The sequence below is a fragment of the Falco punctatus genome, assembly GCF_963210335.1.
Source record: "Falco punctatus genome assembly, chromosome: 5".
Taxonomy (NCBI): domain Eukaryota; kingdom Metazoa; phylum Chordata; class Aves; order Falconiformes; family Falconidae; genus Falco; species Falco punctatus.
In genome coordinates, this window is record NC_137584.1 from 797,866 (window position 1) to 819,633 (window position 21,768).

A 21,768-nucleotide genomic window follows, 5' to 3' on the forward strand; every position below is an offset into this window, starting at 1 on the left:
TAGGGCTGAGCCTCACTGCCTGAGACTGCTCCTCTCCATTGTTGAGAAGTGTGAGCATAGTTACCTCTGCACAAGCGCTGTTGAACTGGATAACAGATTTTATGAGCTTATGCTATGAAACTGCTGAGTTGGAGTTGTCTGAGGAGTCTGACCGAGTCCGCTAGAGCTCAAGTTCTTTTGGTGGCCTTGTATAAAAAAATGGATCCATCTTTTACATCGGTGGACAACTAAGTACGGGGGCCTTCACCAAGTAGTGTGCCATTGGGAAATCATCAGGAAACCATGCTCTACTTGACAGAGTGGCACTCCTGTTGGTGTGAAGGTCTGTAATTTGCTTCAAGGTAACTATGTTTTGTAGGGAGTACTAGGGGACGTTTTTTAAAGGTGAGCATATGAATTATCATTCAAAGCTCTGGTTACTGGTAAGTAGCTTCTATTTGTATCCTTTTCACCACGTGTGGTGTGTCTGGACACATCATACAACTGTATTGGAAGGTATCTTATTTTGCAGATAGGAAGGTTGAAAGAAATACCTTTTTTTCCTAAAAGAAGAGGTTAACACTGAGATATAATCTGTAGCTGAGATGCACATCACAGTTCAGGAGTGGAAAGGTGCCTTTTAAAATATCTGTTCTTTCTCTGTCTTAACCTAGTATTTTTTTGGGTAAATACTGCAGTATAGTAGAGAGTTTGACACCAGCTTTAAATTTTTTTGAGTGCTGTTGGCTGTCAGAGGTTGCTGTCTGCTGGGAAACAAGGTAAGTCCTATCTGTGCCACTATGTCAGCTTTTATTGACAGCAGGGGAGCTTTCACCAATAGTCCTCTCAAAGGCGACACATTTTAGTACCAGTAACTTGCTACAATAAAACTTCAGCATATCCTGTCTTTGAATAAATTTCAGTAGGTCCAGCCTTTGAATAGGAGTATCTTTTTGTTTTTTAAATACACAACAGAACATATTTCAGAACATATTTGCTCTTAAAAATAGCAAAATTTTGAAATGCCACAGTAACTTTTTATAATCTAAGTACATGTAACTGGAATTAAATGTGAATTGATGGGCAGTTTCCCTCATGTGATTGTATTTCAGTACAAAACAAAAAGAATCCTGAATTGGCTTCTGTTTCTTCACTGGTAAACAGATTTTTAATAGATTCAGGTTCCTGTTCTGTGATCTGACATCAGTGAACAGCTCTTGAAGCACCAATAAATGTTCTTTTGTTTATTTGTTTTTGCTAGAGAGAGAAAGCAGAAAGGCTATGTCCAGTTAAATTGGGGAGCAGAATAGCTTAAGTAAAAGAACCTTAACCCATCATCGTAAGGGATGGTAGTATCTGCATTCTCCTTTGCAGGCAGGTACCTGTAAAATGGATCTGTTCTTTGAGTCTCTCTGCTTTTCAAAACCTCTTGTATGCACAGGTGACATCAGAACCAGAGTGTCTTAGTGTCTTCTCAGTTGATATACTCCTCTGTTAGTGTCTTGCTAATGCATGAATTTAGTAGGTTGTAGCTAGTGTTCATCTTCCTTCCCCACCCACCCTTCAGTGGAGAATAAAGCTTGTTTCACTGCGGTTTGGATGCTCTGCTGTGTATTTGGCCTTGTGTCACTAGTGGGAAGTAGGCTTAGAGCTGTCTATTGTGTTAGGTGAAGCCTCTTTCTTTGAGGTGATGCTGATTTGGGCACTTTGTAAGAAATTAAAACTTGTTTATAATAAATGTGGCAGCATCCTAAGTTAGTTTTGGCAATGCAGATTTTAATTAGGTGGGAGAGGACTTTGATTCTCTTTTTTCCATTATTACAACTTGATGTATCTCAGGAAAATAATGTTTGCTTCTCATCACATATATTAGTACAAGACACTTCAGCTGTTTCAAGCTTTTTAAAGTTACTGATTTGGTGGGGGAGAGGCATTGTTTGTTGGTGTTGGGTTCAGTCCCCCCCCCAGTATTGGGGGTGAATCCCTTGCAATGAATTTAAAATTACTAACAGCAGGGTACATTTTCTTCATTGTGTTTTGTGAGTTCTTTTAGAAGTAGTTTGTGCCCTTTCTAGTTTATGGGACTGAGGTTCAAAAGTGTGATTTTGGTAACTCACATCTGGTTTGTTCATTATTGTGAGACTTTCCTCTGTTTCTATTTTTGGCATCTTTGAAATAGCATCAGTAGCAAAGGAAAATGTCAGGATGTCTGATGGGACAATATTGGGATTCTGTTGAAAAGTTCTTATATACTCTTCTCAGCAAAGTATCACAAGTGATACACAAAGTCATGTTACTTTTATGTAAAGAAGAGTAACATCAAATAGCTTACATGCATGACATTTAATACGTGTGTCTGTATATAAGATTTATTTAGTTATCTTTCAGAATATAACTTAAAGAGCTAAAGCAAGTTTGCCTCTGAAACTTAAAAGTGGATGAAACCATTAAGCACTGCAGTGCTTAGCAAAACAATTTGTGAAGACAATAAACCACCTTTAAATGCATGTAGCCTCCTTGTAGTAAGTGAAATTTTATATCAAATACCTTTTTTGTTTACTTTATACCATTTAGTGAAGACTTGGAAAAAGTGCAGGAAACCCAAGCGGGGAGGGAAGTCAGTTTCGCAGAAGGTAATGATGTCCTGCTGTTTCAGGTCACCATATAGACAGAGGCCTTACCTCTTGTGTTCACTGGCTCTGAGTGGTGCATATTAAAATACATCATTTAGTTTCCAATACTAAAAGAATCTGAATAAATGTGGTCTTCTCTTTTAGTCAGTGTATCTTAAGGTTAGTTTTATAAACATTTTAAGGTGCTAATTTTGTTCCTTCCATACCCAATTCCTGTTTCTGTCCAAAAAATCGCACAACAACAAAGATCAGTTGAAATAAATAGAAAATTAGAAATAGTTTTGGCCACTTTTCATATGATAATTAAAAAAGGGTGTTTGCATATACGGTTGCATGAAGGAAGTGATGTAGTTGTTTAAGTATTTGTGGAGTACATATTTCTGATTCGTAAAGTTTTTACACTGAATTTGGTAACAAATCTGTGTACTTGAAATCCAGCATGTTTTATAGTCGCCAGCCTATGAAAATCAACATTTCTTCAGGAAAACAGTGAAAGTACAAATGCAATACAGAATTTAAAGCTTTCAAATACAGTTCACAGACTGAAGTTAGCAGTTTCAAATAGCAGTGATTTTAAATCAGTCTGCTCTGGATGACATAAATTGCGTTAATAAAATGTTGAGGTTCTTCAAGGTTTTACGCAGTTGTTGCTGTCTTGTCATACTTTTGTGCATCAAAATAGAAATCAACTCCATGTTTTGACCTCTTGATTTGCACTTCCCAGCTGATTTCTCTCCCCAAAATAGCAATAATAAGGTGAAATAATCACTCTGGAGAAAATTGAAGACTCTAGGCCATATTATATTGCAGAGTCATGGATAAGCAGCTATGTATGCTAACAACGAAAACCTGACTGGGTTTTTTACTGTGGCCCTGAAGCCAGCTGGCGGTGAATGAAAGTCTCTGACCTTCCAAACCAGAATGGCCACGTCCTAACTGCCCAGTGGGTCCCAGGTTTGTGCTGACACACAAAACATGCTTGGGAGCAGTCTGGAGGAGTGCTAGGTGGCTTGGGTGGCTGCTGCTCTCTAATGGGCAGATGGTGGAGTCCTTCGGCACCACTTCCCTTAGGAGTGCAGACTTGGCCTTGGTGTTCTAGGGCGTGATAACTTGCTGAAAGGGAAGCCAGGAGGGGAATGAATGCTGCTGCTGCTTAAATTGACTGCCTGTGAATTTAATTCTGTGTCCCTTGCTCACTTTTTCATATACCAATTGATACAGCAGCAGAATAATTTCTCTCCCCCACAAAAAGAGTTGAACTTATTTCTTTGAACGTCTTGTAAAATAGTAAGGTAGTTGCTATGTTGGGGGCAGTTTATACAGAGGACATCTGGAGGCATTTGTTAGCTTAGACCTTCTTACACTCTAAACTAATGTTTCGCTTTGCCCACAGTGAGGATCAGGGCCTGAGAATAAAGAAAAAAGTCTAGAACACTAAACATCCTTTTCAGTGCAGAAACTGTGAGAAACAGATAATTGATAAGCATTTTAACAGGTACAAAAGTTTATTATAAGCTAATTGTGTGAGCTGAAACATGTAAAAATCTGTAATGTCCAAGAGTTTAGGACTGAGATATAGCCAGTCCAGTAAAAATAAATCTCATCTGATCCTATCAAGTAAAAACTGTGTGTAGGAGGTTCCAATTCAATTGACTTTGTAGAGGTGCTCTTAATATTATTACACTTCCATAAGATAAATTGATATTTCTGTAACTTGGAAAATTTGGGGGTTTGGGCATTCAGTTATATGCCCAAGTGTCACTTATATTATTGATGAAACAGTTCAATCTTCTAAATCTTTTGCTGAGTTTATTTTAGTGAAATTTCACAAACTTCTTCCAAGGTATGATATATTTAGGTAAAAATTGCTACCACATTTTACTGAAATATATTTTTATTATTGCTAGTGTGATTTGACAGCTGGAAACAGAGGGAGCGGCACTGTGAGGCTATGCAGCACTCTAAAGGCTAGTGGTTAACTTGAACTGCAGTTAACAATATTGTTCTAAGATGTAAACAAGTTTGACAATTGAAAGAATTTGGATTCTGTATGGAAAGATGAATGGAGGCTAGGAAGAAACAGTTCCCTTTTTCTTACTTTAGGGTGAAAATGGTACGTGAGGTTAATTCTTCATGCTTATTGTATGAAATATTTATATATGAATGCTTGGGCTAGGTATGGCAGGGCCAGGTGAAACGTTGCATTAAGTGCATTATTAGCCACTCAGACTGAAGTGGTATAAGAAAGTTAATGTTCTAGGTAAAGATCAAAATGAAAAAAAAAAAAAAGCTCACTGACTTCACTTACTATAGGTTTTGATATCATAAAGATATCATTGAAATGGACACACCACACACACACCACACCACACCCCTTAATTTGCAAGAAAAGATAGTGAAAATAGTGAAAAGTAGGTTTGGTCCAATACTCCCCCCTGTTACCAAAGTTGATCTGGTCTTGTTTAAAGCCCCCCCCCAAGCTTTTGCAACTGGATTTTTCCAAGCCATGCATGTGTAATTTTTGTACTAGCTTGAATATAAGTGGTCTCAATCTCAAAATGAAGGCGATCTACATTTTTTCAGATGCATACTTCTGGCAAATCTTATTTTTCAAAATATGAGCTTGCATTCATCTCTGTGTGACCCAACACAGCATGATGTTATGTACGGCATTTTTTGTTGTGCATTTTTGTAGTGTGATGCTCTCTTCCTATGCAGTCATGCAATTATTTGTATGAACGTGTAAGCACTAAGCAGGAGATCCCTTTGCAAGCAGGATCCACTGTAATTGCTCTTCTTCCATCTACTGAAAGCCAGCTCTGTGTGGCTGCACGCGTCCTACTCAGAATGGTTAGGGTCGTGTTGCTGGCTGACCCCCTGCGCGGCACCGGCTGCTTGGAGCTAGCTTCCTCTGAAGTGGACAGGCTGTGTTCATCTGTTCTGTATTGCACTTGGCTGTGAGCCACAACTAGGTCTTGTGGGCTGCTCCTGTGACCTCAGGGAATGAATTTTTCTCGTTTGGTGGGGGTTTTTTTGGGGTGTCTGAAACAGCTTACATGGGTGACTTTTTTATGGCATAAAATCAAGGGTTATGTGTTGAGTGGTGTGAGGGTGTATCCAGTGAGAGTGGAAGGCCTCTTGAGAAGTTGTTAACAGACTGGGTAGGACAGAGGGAGTCACAGTGCAGTCTTACCCGTAATGGTGTTTGGGAACAGTTCCTGGAGTGAAGTGTTCCCAAAACTGTGCCCAGGCTTTGTCTTCAGATAAACTGTTTGGAACAGTGTAGGTGGCCGCTCTCTGTTCCTCTGTCTGTAGCAGGTTAGGTGTACACAGGAGGTACAAATGACCGGAATCGGTACGCCATTATAGGCATACCTACCCGGTGGACTGCTGTGCCTCATCAAATTCTTGCAAAGCCGGTCCTGGAGCTTCCTGTAAAAGCAGGTTGTGGAGCTCCCGTGCCGTCAGGTCCTAAGGCTGCTGCTGCCTGCGCTGTGAGGATATACAACATGGCACCAAAAAATGTTTCTTGCAATTCTAAAGGACCATGTGGTAAATGTGTAATTATGCGGAGATACTTTTTTCTTTCTTAGATTTGAAGGCATATGTTACCTAGAAATTACAATGAGCCTCTACAGTGCATAAAACGCATGTGGACACCATCTTGTACCTGTGCAGTTCTCCAGTGCAGTCATTAACAATGTTTTACCATTCAGTGATTTTCCTTTGTCTCGCTTCACAGCCTTGCATGGCACTTGTATAGAAAAATACACATTTTTCCCCTAAAATACAAGTCAAGGATATAAGTAATATCTTCTATATTTTTACTTACTTTAAATTGTATTTATTGACAGATGAGTTCTTGTCTTAGAAACTTGTCATATCTCTCCTTGAACGTCATTTTGTAGTTAATTTCCTTGCAAAAATACAGAGAAAGCATACTAGGCTTCTGAAATCTTACAGTAATATTTTCAGATATTACTCTAAAGGATGAACCATGTCCTCCAGCTTAAAATATTAAGCCAGCATTGCTTCGGCTTGCTTTGCAAGGCTTAACTATATCTGCAGTTATGTAAGTTTCAGTTATGTGATATTTCATGGGCATCTATTTAAACATACAACTATTATTTTTAGTTGAAATATAGACTATATAAAGACTTAAAAGATGTGGGATCAAGGTGGACAACCTTGGCAGCAATGGCCTTTGAACCAACAGCAGTGGATGCAGTCATTTCAGCACCAGCAAGACCCAAGTAAGTATATAGAAAGCTTTGTGGATTATTTTTTTAATCTGTTGTCATTTGAATTTTTGTAACTTTGTTACAGAGCATGACTGACAGTTGGGTTTTTTTTGTAGCTGCTCTCAAGATAATACATTTACGATGCTTTTCTGAACAGCTAGAAAGAACGGAAAACATGTATTGATGTGTTTTGACATAGTTAATATTTAATATGCAAAATACAGGCAAGCAACCTGAGTTATCCTGGACGAATTATCAACATTTTACCAGACATACAGATCACTAGATACATTTAGACCTCATGTGATTTTACAGAATCTATATCCCTGTTAGTTCTTTAGCCAAGCTGAGTCATTTATTTATTTGAGAAAATCAGCTTTTTATTCAGTGCCTTGTGGCAGAAGTACTAATGCAGATGTATACACAGAAAAATTCTCACTGGAAGATTAGTATGATATTTGGGTTTTATGGCAGCAATGGTGATCCTAATCTCTTGTTTGGATTTTTTTTCCTCACCAAAATATGAAACATTTAAACAGTAGGACATAATATACTGTAAATTGAGAGTGAGGTGACAACAAAATTATCAAGAGAAATACAGAAATGGATAAAGAGAGTGGAGGCATGTATTTAATATGCAGGCAGAGTCACCAGGCACACTGATTTTACATTGCTTTCTGTCACTTCAACTTCTGTAACTTCACTAGAAGAATTTATTGCCTGACTTGGCAATAAGCAGAAGACATACTAGTGTCCTCGTCTTGAGAGTGCAGTTTATTTACTTACTGGTAGGAATGCTGGTAAAGAAAAAATGGGGGGAGAGAACTGGTAACATAAAACAGTATTCCAGAAATCAGGGGTTATACAAAGATTATACATTCCAAAATGTAGTTTCTGTGTATTTCTTACGCTTGAATCTTCATGAATTTAAGACTATATATATATTTCTTGCTGATACCAAAATTAGTTCACTTATGAGAAAAGTGTATTACTACTGCCCATTCGGTGCTAATGTGAACCTAAAGTAATCTGCCTTATGGCATTTTGAACATATGCAGAGAAACTCTACTTCAGCAAGTATGCACACTGACATTTGCTTTCAGTTTGGTTTACTGTACACTGTGAATGAGTTTAAATGGTGCTCATGGTACTTGCTGAAGGTAAACGTCGGCTGTTTCTCTTGAGCAAAGAGACATGTAATTGAGAAACAGTGTTAAACTTCTGACATGTGAATATTAACCTTTTAAATTTCCTATGTTTATTTTAGGCCAGATTGACTGGGCTGCATTAGCTCAAGCATGGATTGCTCAGCGAGAAGCCTCAGGGCAACAGAGTGTAGTGGAACAACAAGGAATGATGCCAAATGGACAGGATATTTCGGGAATAGAGTCTGGTACAAACAACCATAATAATTTTCAGGGGGATCCCAACTTCAACAGAATGTGGCAGCCAGGTTTGTTTTCCTTCCTATTAATTCCTTTTTTTCATGTAATGATTTTTTTTTTTTTAAATCAGACACTTTTGGGTGTGAATATGCCCTGTCCCTCAGGTTTCAAGATGAAAAACTTCCAATAGCATCAATTAATTAACTGAATATCAGAGCTGCTACTTTCCCATCAGGTGTTACACAAAATGGGTAACAGTACAGGCACAGATGTCAGATAACACAACTCAGTAATCTCTATATAAAATAAATAACTTGGTTTTATAATATACATGCGCAAAAGATTTGTCCTGCCCCTGAACGTTGTAGAAGGTAAAGTGTGAATTGCAGTCATATATTTATTTCCCTGGATCTTATTTTTAAATCTTACATGTTTTATTGTTTATCCCACTGCACTAGGAACAACAGCACTGAAGGCAACAGGATGTCTCAGAATTAAAGAGCATCTGTTGCCCTCTCCTGAAGTGTAATACCTGCTTCTGGCATGATCTTGACATGTAGAATGAGTTCACAATGTAACTGGCAGATGCTGGCTTTAGGTATCTTAAAATCATGAAAAAGGAGATGAGCAAAATTCTGTGTGTAAAATAATGTTTTTGTTACATTTGACATACGTAGTATTTGCCCTTTTTTGCTTATGTATCTGATTGTCATCTGCATAAGTTTTTGGTTAGTGTCAGTTAAAGCTGGTGGAATGCTTTTTTTTTTGTATTGATTATTTTCAGCTCTTTATAATGTCCTCAACAGTTCAGTTTTGGCTGAAAATTCATTTTCTTTCTAAGACTTCATATAAAATAACCTGGGCAATAAGCATGGGGTAGAGATTGGGTATTTTTGGCTAAGAATTTTTCTGAAATGTTTGTTATGTCACCACACTATGTTTGAAATGTGTGAGCAAGGTGGTTAGTACGCCTGCATGCATGCCTTCTGTTATCTTGGTGAAGACAGCACTTCATGCTTGATTCTAGTTGTGATTGAAAGAATAACATCTCCAGTTTTCACTGTGACTATTCAGATGTAAGTGCAATGTTTAATAAAAGTAGGCTTTAAATGTCATTGGTGGTTCTTACGTCTGCATAACAAAAGGGAGGTAGCCATCAGATTTCACTTGCCTGCACTGGGCTCTGTTATTTTAGCCACGTGTAAGAATTTTTACTTTATATTTCACAGTACATAGAATGTATTCTAGCTGTATTTCTGTATAGTAAGTAGAGGTTTTCCACAGAAATACTGCATCGTTACTGGACAACTTTGTTTTTCTTATAATCCTGTGGTGATGAGTTCTTCCTCTTAAACTTTTTTGTCTGTGAGGTGAACTAATAATATCATAAATGGTGGTTGTAGCAAATCATCACAGAATGGTGAAAGTGAGGAAAACATTTTGCTGATATTTATAAATGTTTGGTGCCCAAGCTCACCTAGAAAATACAGAACAGAAAAACATCTTAGATCTAGGAGTAAGAGTAATGTAACACCTTTTTGTTAACAAGAAACGATGTACCAGTGCTTTTCCTTATCATTGGATATATTGTTTGGAGAATATGTTGTTTTCCCAGGTTTCGGGACACTAATAAAGACTGCTGATGCAGATACAGCCTAGCTTCCTTTAATTTGGTCAGTGTCGTGCTCAATGTATAAAAGTAGTCACAGCAGATAAACTAAATCATAGCATGCATGGGTAGCCAAAGTTCTCTGTACATATCTACTCTGTTTCTACAGAGCTTCATCTTTCTCCATATCCTTCCAAGTTTCTTTTTGGATCCAAAAGTCCTTTATGCACCACTAATAAAAAGCAACATGGCAATCTGAAAACCATGCCTGTAACTAGCAGACAATTAATTTTGAAGGGATTCATGTTCCACAAATGAAAACGGCATCTGTTGTATGCAACTTGCAAGCTTTCAAGTCGGTTAACTTGAAGTAAATGGGGCTTTTAAATAGTGTCAAATGTTAACCCATTACAAACAATAACTCTTGTAAGCTGTACTTAAAGGATAAAGGATTCTGTACTTTAGAATATTTTAAGAGTATTGACTCTTGGAAAAAATTTGATTAATCAGCTAAACATGACCTAGGAGGAGGACAGTGAGAGTGAAATGAGTGATACAATCTTTGAACATAGAGAAAATAAAACCCACAACAATGCAGCACAAAAGCTATGTTAACCCTCTTTAGTTGCTATAGTAATGGATCCAATTATGATGGAGATGGTGGGAAGGACAGTAAAAAACAGAAGAATTGAAAGAATTATTAAGGGACTGGTTGGAAGGTAGGAATTAACTTCAGTGGTATTAATTTTGTTACTGGTGAGAGTTACAAGGTAGTTCTGTCACTGTTTATAAATACCTGTTTAGCAGACATAATTAATAGACTGATTTCCTATGAAGACAAAGCTTATGGCTACATCAGCTATTAATTCATTCCTTAAATACTTTTCACCCTTATAGCCAATTGTAACTTACGTTTGATGGCTTGTGACTGTAGCTTATGATAGGACCTCTACTGGATATTGAAGAATCCAGGAAATCATCCATTTTCAAGACAGAAGATTTTGGAAAGCAAGTTTCAGTGGTTGTGCTGCTCACAAAACCATTTGCTTTCCATAGTAGGTCTTTTAAGTCTACTATGCAAAGGAATAAAATAGCTCATTACCTTGAAAGTTGGAAGTAGAGAGGTAGGAGCAGTTCTTTAACAGTTTACACAATTTGTAACTGCTGTGGCGGATTCAATATCACTAGACATTTATAAAAAACAATTTACAGCATGTCTGTTTCTGTCCAGTTCTGTCCCGTCACCCCCCTATTTTAGTTCAGCTACAGCTATTTGTATTTCCTTCATTTAGTTGAAGAAATTATTGAGATAGTATAATACAGTTTGTAGATTGATTCTTCATAATTTTATCATCTTTGTTGTTTTGAGGAACCTTGTGATAAATACAAGAACACTGAGTGATTGGTGGCTCCTGTAAATCATACTAACTTGGTATTGAATTGTATTCTAAATCCTAAACAGAATGGGGAATGCCTCACCAACCCCCTCACCCACCTCCAGATCAGCAGTGGATGGCTCCAACCCCAGGTCAAATGGAAATCGTTCCTCCATCTGAAGACAGCAACAGTCAGGACAGTGGGGAATTTGCTCCTGACAACAGGCATATATTTAACCAGAACAATCACAACTTTGGGGGACCTCCTGATAACTTTGCAATGGGGCCAGTGAACCAGTTTGACTATCAGGTGAAACATATTTGTTGCTTTAATATTGTAGATGCGCAGAGTCCCTTCCGTGGATGTGTTCCTCTAATATCATCTAGCGGCGACTTTCATTCTTCAGTTCTACAAACATCTACAGTATCTGTTATCTGCTAAGATACATTTTTGCCAAATACTTTACGGAAGAGACTTTAGAGTTTTCAATTCTGTTCTGAGGCTAAAGGGCTTTTTTTTCTATACTAGTAATTAGAAATGGCTGTTGTCTGCAATATTAAAATGAATCACTGTGTTCCAGTATATAACTTAACATTATGTAGTCTTGTGTTTATAAAAAAAAAAAAGGAGGAAAAAAAGAAGTTCAGAAGTATACTTAAATACACTAGATAATGTACCATAGGGAACGGTCCTGTGTTTACAGGGAGATAGACTGGATGATCCATTGATCTTTTCCATATCTATCTACTGTGATTCTTCAAATAAACAATGGTATTTCTAAAAAATTCACATAATTTTTTTTCTTCATTCTAGCATATAAATTGCATAGCATAATAAATCTGTAGGTGGTTTTAGCACTAATAATAGCAGGGAGCATTGCACAAATCTTTAAACACAAAAAAGTTTGGGATCTTCCCCCTGTTTTTAATATTTTTCTTTCAAAACTCTTGATATAAATGACAAACTATACCTTTTAAAACACCTACCTCCTGTTCATAAACAAACCTGAGGGAAGACATGCAGAAATGTGTTTCTATGTTCTGGCCTAGTTTTCTCTGTTATTAAATTCTCTTGATCAGCAGTATTGTTAGGAAGTGAACCAATTTTCAAATACACTAGTGTATAATTACTTTATTTACTGTTGTGGGATCAACTCTTAAAATTAATTTCTCTAAATGCTACGGAAAACTTGTTTTGCAGTGAATAACAGAGGGATGCTTGACCTGAAATTGTAGTGGAAGAGTGCTGTTAGCACTAGTGACTTAAGTAGTCAATAGAATATAAAAAAAAAGTGTTTGATGCCATAGCTTTCTTCCTAAACACTCTTAAATAATTTCATTAGGTATTTCTGAGCAGCAAGTATTAAAACAAAAAACCCCTCATGTATGCCTCAAGACTTCTGACTTCTGGATTGCATACAGCTTGCTCAGAACCCAGAGTCTGTAATAAACTTACATATTTATGCATTTAATAGTTTATTTACTAGTAAAAGTACTAATAACATCTGTGAGTAATTACTGGAAAGTGCACAGTGCAAAATTACTTTTTAATAAAAGCTTGAACTTTTCATTTTTATCCTCATGTTGTAGTTAAAAGGAAAGACTGATAACATAGCTAGACTTTTAAACCTTCATTTTGTATAGTGTTCATTTAACTGCATGCACTGATGATAAGTTGGCAAGGAACTGCTGGAGATAAGTGATGATCATAGAAATTAATGTTTAGCACAGTGTGAAAGGAGATTGGCTGAAGCCATTTCAGCTTCATTAGTATCCCTGCTTAAATCTAAGTTTAGTCATTAAATATTTAAGGAAAATTGTTTCTTGGGGACCACAGAAAAAAAAAATTGAGAGATCTCAGTAGCTTAGAAATCGTGGATTCCTACTTGCATGGATTTCTGTAGACCGACTTGCGCACATGCTGTATTTAGTGTTACCATGTGAAGAAAAATAAACTGCATTACTCTTTCAGCATGGGGCTGCTTTTGGTCCACCTCAAGGTGGATTTCATCCACCTTATTGGCAGCCAGGACCACCAGGGCCACCAGGTCCACCAGCACCTCCTGCACCTCCTCAAAATCGAAGGGAAAGACCCTCATTCAGAGACAGACAGCGTTCACCTATTGCGATGCCTGTGAAGCAGGAGCCTCCACAGATTGGTACATGTTAACCACTCCTTAATGAAAAAACATAAAAACTGTGTTTTAAAAATAATTGCAAAATTTGAAGATTTTTTTTTAATTGTTCTCTTCTAATATATAAAGTAAAAAAGAAGGGAAAGAAAAACCATTATAAATGTTTTTCTCCCCACAATCAGATGTATGGCTTATTTGGATTGGGGTAGAGTGTTTGCTTCTTTTTTATGTTTTTTTTTAAATCTTTTTTGGAGAAGGTTTTTTCTTCTTACAAAATTATAAACTTTGCTTATGTAGATGCTGTGAAGCGTAGAACTTTGCCTGCCTGGATTCGTGAGGGCCTGGAAAAGATGGAACGAGAAAAACAGAAAAAATTGGAAAAAGAGAGGATGGAACAGCAACGTTCACAGATGTCTAAAAAAGAAAAAAAGGAAAGTGAGGAGGCTGAAGAAGGGGATGGCCCACGGTTACCTCAGAAAAGTAAATTTGTAAGTAGAAGGGTTTGCTTTTGCTCAGGTTTGTATTTCTGTGAAGGTATCAACTTGTTTTGGTCTCTTCGAAAGAGAGGCTATTTATTCCTGGTTATCTCTTTGTTTCTGTTGCTTAATGTAAGGTTAAGCTACTGCTTTGTTGATACTTACTTGGTGTTTTGAAATTAATGTCTGAGAGGTAAAAGTATATTATCTGATCTGTGGTAGCAAAGAAGCAGTGATGAAATTGGGGTTTTTTCTTTTCTGCAATTAGGGAATGTGCATGATCTTTGAAGGTTTGAATCCTAAATCAGTAGCTGAACAAATTCGGATGCCTGTATTTGCTAAATTGAGCCCATTAGGAAACCTTGCGCTTTCTTCACTTTAGCAGTTATCTCATTTGTTTGCAGTTCTAAGTACCTGTCTGGCAGTGAACTGACAACTATGTATTTTCCTATCTTGTGTGGGTAGAGGGGTACCTGCATGTTTATTAGGAGGGGAGAAAAGAAAGGGTTTTATGGTAACTGTACTACAGATTCCAGTACAAAGTAAATCGAGTTGACTACCATAAATACCTTGACATCTAATGAGCTTGACACCTAAGTGTTTCCTGAAATATATGATGCTGTTCTTGTAGGACAGTGATGAGGAAGATGAAGATGCTGAAAACACAGAAGCTGTAAGCGTTGGGAAAATCAGTAGGAGTCCATCCCCGGCTCCCCAAGAGGAGCAGAGTGAACCAGAAATGACAGAAGAAGAAAAGGAGTATCAAATGGTATTAATAATGTAGTTCTCACTAAGTATTTTGGTATTCTCTCTTTCGGTTCTAGCTAAGTATTTGCTCATATTTTTGGGACATAGTGAAGTAAAACACTTCTCCTCTGCCTGATACAGTCAATAGAGGTATATTACACATCATACAGTAAAGCAAAGTTATAGTTGCATGTCTCTTTATAATGCTGTCTTTCTCATATAGACAAGGATACAGATTATATAACTCATATTTAGCACAATAGTAAAAGATTGTAATGACTAATCTTTACATTACTTAACTTGTCAAATTTCTGAAAACTTACAATGCTTAAATGCAGCCATCTGAAATCTATGCTTCAACCTCAGTTCCTGTGAAAGGGAATTTAAGAAGTTTATTCTTGCAAGCAAGTGCTAGAAACCTAAGTCCTAAAGACTAGCAACAATTTCACTGTGTCTGCAGAAACCTTGTACTTTAAAATCACAGTTGTATGTTACTTATACAACTGAAACCTTGTTATTGAAGACCCTGAATTCTAAAAAGTTCTGTGAATATATTTTTGTAAAGCACATGGCCAGACTGAGCAGCTTGGAGGACTAGCTACCAACATTTCTATTTTTGTAGTAAATACATAATTATAATACCCTACATAAGTAACTTCTGATGATTTTTGCAGGATTTGGGTCAGTGAGACAGCATACCAGACAGAAACGTGCTCTTTATTTTTTGAAAGAATAAATGGGATCAGTCTAAGTACATTTCTGATTTACACACTCATTTGTTATATCATCTTGGACATTGGGATCAGTGTCCTGTATAGCTGTGTCTAATACACATGGTTACAGTTCACAGTCAAAATATCAACTCTTTTGAAAGTTTTGAAATCAGGTCAAATTTAAACAGTTTCAGACTTAATGTTTGTTTGAAGCCATGTTTGTTGAAAGAAGTCACTAAATAAAATGTTCTGGAGAGCACTTTCATAGCCATCAGAAGAAATGAACCTCCATGGATGTAATTTGAATGCAGCATTTATTAAAGAGGTTTTGGCCTTTACTTGTATGTACAATTTTCTTCAGATGATGCTGACAAAAACGCTGCTGACAGAGATTCTCTTAGATGTCACAAATGAAGAAATTTATTATGTGGCCAAAGATGTTCACCGTAAAGCAACTAAAGGTATGCGGGTTCTTTTTTTGTTTTGTTTTGTTTTGTTTCTTCTGTGAATATTCTATATTTGCATGTCTCTAGAACATTTAAACTCCATAGTTATTCCCCAAGAACAATTACAATATAATGCATCCAGCTTGGTAGAGTTAAAATCCAGTAATCATGTACTGTTGTCCTGTGCAGTGTATTGTGAGTTACTTCAGTTGTTCCATTTCTCTCATACAATTCATTTTAGTTAAAATGGTACTTGTGTGTCAATGGCTCTTGAGTTGTAGCTGTTTCTTAATGCTGTCATCTTTATCTCAAGTTCTTAGCTATTCAGCAGTGAAAAGAGATGAACTTTGAGTCCTCAATTAGTAATTATTTGCTTTCACTATTAACATGTATTGTACGTACTTAACAGATTTTTTTTTAACATAACTGAGTTAATCTAAATATGTAACTACTGAAACTTGGAAAATTATGTGCAGATGCTGTAACTTGGAAAGTGATTTATGAGTATATAGGTTTTTTTTCTGTTCACTATTAATTTGCAGTTAAATTCTAAATCTTCGTGGTCAGAAAATCTAGAAGTGGTTTTAAATGGATGATGCGTTTTTAATGTTTCTTCTCTCCCTCCAAAGAACAGCAATAGTAGTAGATTTAACAATACCATAGACTCATGACTATGAAATCGTGGCTATTTGTGTTAACATGTTGTTCCTGTTGTTGATGTGATACAAAGCTCCTGCAAAACAGCTGGCACAGTCCAGTGCACTGGCTTCCCTCACTGGACTCGGTAAGTATGTTCCTTATTTTTGAGAGGGCTTAAAGGGGGAGTTTCACTCTTGCCTTGCATTTTTAGAAATTGCATTTTGAAACTAGATCTTAATTGCCCAGGAGTTTGGGTCACTTTCCAATAATTTTATCATTATCAGCACCTTTGTTTGTTCCACAGGTGATACTACTGATATAAGTGGGATAGGTTTTGGAGTAAAGGACTGGTTAGTGTGAGTTAGTGTATGACAGTCTTGCCCTAATTTTGAAAATACATAAAAACTTTAGATAAATTTACTTTTCAAAGCATGACTGTTTCAGAAGCATACTGCAGTCTTCAGAGAGAGGAGTACTGTGTTATATTTTTCTCCTATTTTGATCCATACAAACAAGAAGGGAAAGTTGATAGAAGAGTAACATGGAAGTCTATAAATAAAAGTATAATGTTTAGAATTATTATTTTATTGCAAAGCTACATAAGCACAGAGGCTCTCATATCATATATTACCAGAAAGAACACAGGAAAAAGGTTGAAATTCCAGTTTGAGACACAACAGCAAAAGATTTTTCCCAATATGCTTTTTATCATCTAAAGCATAATACAGTAGTCAGTGATCAGTTACGTGTTTGTTACGTGGAATTCCAATGGATTAAATGGAATGTTATCATCACAAGTATTGACATGTTTTAAAACTAACTCAATAAAGATCCTAAGAATCGCAGACTGAAAGAAAGTAAAATATCTCCATGTCAGGTGTTTAAATTGACTTTATCTTTCTTATCAGTCCAGTAGTTATTGATATTTCTAGGGGAGAAGAAAGCCCATTTCTGTTACATCTCCGTACCTGTCAAAGTGCAGTGTTTTCTAAATCAATATAGAAAAACTGATATGGCATTCAGAAGTTCTGTAGCCTTGGACTACGGAAGCGGCTGAAGTCAATTCAGAGATGTCTTCTGGGAAAGGTCCCAGGAATTTTCTGTCCGTTGCTGATACAGAGGCAGGCACTGTTAACGATCTCCACAGGGAGCTTTTTGGCCCTTCCATACAATGGAAAAAGTACTGTGATCACAATGGTTGCTTGCCGAAAATAGACGACCTGTTCCAGAAGGAATAGAAGCAGACAGTGAGTGTCATTGCAGATATGGGGGGCCTTGATCACACCGTCCAAACAACATTGGCAATTACCAGAATAAAGTGACTTCTTCAGAGAAGAGGAAGTGAAGGAAGGGCAGTGTTATTCTCCTCTTTGCCCTACAGAAATATTAAGAACAAAGCTTAATCTTTCCTCGTGATAGACTGGACTTTATGCACGCAGGTGGACTGGGTGGTTATGGATCAGGAGACAGTGAAGATGAGAGGAGTGACAGAGGCTCTGAATCATCTGATACTGATGATGAGGAATTACGACACAGAATCAGGCAAAAACAGGAAGCATTTTGGAGAAAAGAGAGAGAACAGCAACTACTACTAGAAAAACAGCTAGAAGGTAAATCATATCTTCTTACTGTGCTGCTGTATATGGAGTTTACTACTTAGTATATGTAAATTGGTGGGAGAGAAAATGCATTTTAAGCCACAAAATATGAAGCCAAATTGAGAAATAATGTACTTTTAATTAAAAGTTTTAACAAAAAAAGATGTTTGAGCTACTTGATCAAAATGGGGTTTGCTGCTTTTTTTTCCTAATAAGAACAAAATCCCTGTAGTGTTTTCCATAAACTGTTCTATTTCAGTGTTAAAAAAGCAGACATGGCACATACATATCTATATGCTGTAGATATTGTACTGTATAAATAATAGTATTGCTTTATAAAAATGCATGTTTGTGTGTAATAATTTTTAATAAATTACTAGTATCTCAGCTGTGACTGAGGGCTGTCACCTTTCTGCACCAGACTGCCGTTTATATAAACCTGATTCCTTGGAGTTGTGTACTTTTAAGTATATGAAGCTTATTTCATGTCATCTGAAAAACTTGCTTTTCTGTTACGTAATCTTGAGCAGTGCACCTTTCAGAATGTACAGTGAGAGGCTGCAGTTTCTTTGAACTCACTGTTCTCAGTTTTAGTTTAGGTTTGTTTCCATATGCTGCATCTTCATAACTGGGTTTTTATATCTAACACTGGGAAAAGATTACTGAACACAGTCAGTTCACACTTAGCCTCTGAGAAGGTGGCAGGCTTGATTTTAAAAAACCAAAAATAGATCTGTGATTTACTTCTGCTTCTTCATACCAGGTAAGGCTTGTCCTTTTGTAGCAGTAATATAGGTCAAAAGGGTATAACAGTCAAGTCACCTTGCACTGCTGAAGGGCAGTCTAGATCAACAGATGAATACAATGGTGAGAAGTTGGGATCTAAGTTCATAAGCTGGAGGAGAAAGGAAGTACTATTACAATAGCATACTCTTTTCTTATTTTAAGATGGATTGATTAAAAGGATGATTTCCTCCTTTTTATTTCAAAAGCTTAGAAATAAGACATACGGATCCCTTAACGAAAGGCTGAACTAGCTAAACTTTTGGTTCCCCTAATACTCTTGAGTATTTTAAGATTTATACATACAAGGATGGCCGTATGGGGAGTGACTGAATGGTGGCCTATGATCTCTGTCTTCCTAGTGCAAGAAGCCAGATGTCCATCTGGGGACATCTCCGTGGGGCTATTTACAGAAATACAAATCTGGAGTAAAGAAGCTGATTCTATACATGCAAAATACCAAAGAATACTAAACGTGGGGTCTCATTTGCAGTAGTGTTTAGGAAAGGCAGAAAACTACTAATATACAATACAGCATCTTCTAACATACACTGGCTTCTGCCTGTATTACCTAATAACTTAGGGACCAGATGGAACGATTTTCTGGGTTAGATTTGACCATCAGTTGCCATTTGGATCACTGTGTTATTTCTGGATGCAGTTTTATTCCCTAAGTTAATTCAGAAACTGATGACCCACATCAAAAGGCCATTTTTTGACTAAAAATATTGTATGTCAGTTAGTTTTTCTGGGTTCAATTTAAAATGGGAAGGGGAGATGAACTTGGCCAGTGATGCAAAGGATCCTAGGTTGAATAGAAATAAGTAGAACTTTAAGAAATTTGGAAACCTCTGGAAAATACTCTGGTGCTTTATTTTGCTGTATGAAAATCTTGGCCTGATACTCATTATGTTACTTTAAAGAAATGTATTTTATGTCTTCTGTTGTCTTCTTACCATGTTTGTAGTATTTGCTGACTACCAAGCTTACGTATACTCTCAACTGACATCGACTTTTTGTTTTGTTAAGAGCTTCACCAGCTATCTCTATTAAATGCTGTGGCCTTAACTTTTGAGCTGAGTGTTAAGCAAAGAACTATCTACGAGTCTCTTTTTTATACTACTCCTCACTTGCTTGGAATTAGTTTGCTATAAAACCTGTTAAAAAGAAGGAAAAATGTGAATTGCTTGTGCTGTTTAGCATTTAGGGCTAATCTAAGTTATCTTTGAAAAATGCCATAAACCCAGTATTTCCTTACAAAACCCAAATGTGTCACTACAGCAGAAGGTACTACTCTTAAGAATTTTTTGGGTAATGAGGCCTACAAAACATACAGAGTCAGTCAACATTATTCTGAGGGTGAGAAGCCCCCCATGCACTGTGTGGGAAATACAACTTCTTCAGACCGGCCAGCGATTACTCAGACCTGGATGAACAGGGCTGGAAGGCAGGCAGGAAGCGTAGGTACTGCTAAAGGAGTGTTGTAGGAAGGAGAAGGGGAGAATTAGGTGTGTGGAAAGGGTGCAGGAGGAAAAAAGTATGTGTGTAGATGAATTCCGGTATTCTGGTGCTCCAGGATATTTGAGAAATTTGTCTTAAACCACTGAAAGATGAAATAACATCAAGGACTTCTAAAAGTGTCTGGGCTGTATACTTTTTCTAAACCTGGAGGACAAATTTTCTAGAATTATAAAAAAAGAAAAAAACAAGTTGTTTGGTAGGTGGTTGTTATGATGGCAGGCCGTGTATTAATTACAAGTATTACAAAAGGTACTTGAAAATTTGATTTTGCCAAAAGTAACAAGATGGAAATTGTTGGCATATTACTCCAAATTAATTGCGTTTTCCTTTTGTATACTTTTTTTTTCCTAGAAGAAAAGCTACAAAATGAAAAAGTTTCAAAAGAGATGAATGAATTTATCAACAAAGAACAAAACAGTAACTCAGCATCACAGGAGGCAAAAGAAATTGAAGCAGATACAGGTCATGAAAAGAAAAGATCTCCAAATTCAATCATACTTGATGCAGAACTCAAAAAAGAGGGTAAAGAGAGGCTAGGAAGGAGTGGGTCAAGAAGCTCTAGCAGTGGTAGCACTAGCAGCAATAGCAGAAGCAGTAGCAGCAGCAGCACTGTATCTAGTTCATCCTATAGCACTAGCTCAGGTAGTAGTCGCAGCTCTTCGCGTTCTTCCTCTCCTAAAAGGAAGAAGAGACACAGTCGCAGTAGGACGCCTTCACATAAAGTTAGGCGCAGTAGAAGCAGGAGTTACTCCCACAGAAATAGGAGAGAGAGGAGTAGGAGCAGGGAGAAAATGAGGGAAAGGAGACGATCTAGTAGAAATCACAGTGCTGAAAGAGGGGAGAGGCGAAGAAACCGGAGTCCTTCGAGAGAGAGAAGCTGGGATAGACGTAGAAGTAGTAGCCGTTCAAGAGACAGGCGAGCTAACCGTGCAAGCCGCAGCAGAAGCAGGGATAGGCGTAAAACTGAAGACCAGCGTAGAAGCCCTACTGGAAATAGGCACAAACATAAAAGTGAGGGTAAAGATCAAGAAAGGAAGAAGGAGCAGGGTGGAGGTGTAGATAAAGACAGAAAAAAAAACAGAGAAAGGGAGAGAGATCAGGAAAAAAGAAAAGAGAAGCCCAAAAAAGAGGAAAAAGAAAGTAAGGCTGGCAATCATGACGACAGTAGATTAAAGAGAAAAAGAGACAGCGAAAGAACTTTCTCTCGCAGTGATTCCATATGTGTGAAAATAATAAGACAGGATTCCAGACAAGAAAGCAAAAAAATTACTACCAAAGATAGCAAAAAACGGTCAGGCTCCGAATCTAGTGCAAGGAGTAGTTCTGAATCACCAGGAAGCAGTAAAGAAAAGAAGGCTAAGAAATCGAAGCATATTCGGTCATGCTCCATGGAGAAATCTCAAAGGTCTGGTAAGAAGGCAAGCCGCAAACACAAGTCTAAGTCACGATCAAGGTAGTATACTTTTTAAGTATTTTGTCTGACTTTT

General features: G+C 37.2%; 1 protein-coding gene across 2 annotated transcripts in view; it reads left to right on the top strand.

Moving 5' to 3' along the window:
• Positions 1-21,768, top strand: part of PNISR (PNN interacting serine and arginine rich protein) — a 28,479-nt gene that overhangs the window by 6,161 nt on the left and 550 nt on the right. Inside the window, exons 2-11 of one of the 2 annotated variants that reach the window (XM_080388018.1) lie at positions 6,747-6,865; positions 8,121-8,306; positions 11,310-11,533; positions 13,196-13,382; positions 13,656-13,846; positions 14,466-14,603; positions 15,656-15,755; positions 16,471-16,524; positions 17,819-17,989; positions 20,636-21,734. In XM_080388018.1, coding sequence (XP_080244144.1) covers positions 6,778-6,865; positions 8,121-8,306; positions 11,310-11,533; positions 13,196-13,382; positions 13,656-13,846; positions 14,466-14,603; positions 15,656-15,755; positions 16,471-16,524; positions 17,819-17,989; positions 20,636-21,734 — 2,438 coding nt within the window. In that variant the 5' untranslated portion in view covers positions 6,747-6,777. Of the gene's footprint in view, positions 1-6,746; positions 6,866-8,120; positions 8,307-11,309; positions 11,534-13,195; positions 13,383-13,655; positions 13,847-14,465; positions 14,604-15,655; positions 15,756-16,470; positions 16,525-17,818; positions 17,990-20,632; positions 21,735-21,768 lie in introns of both variants that reach the window. The other variant, XM_080388017.1, reaches the window with a different exon arrangement.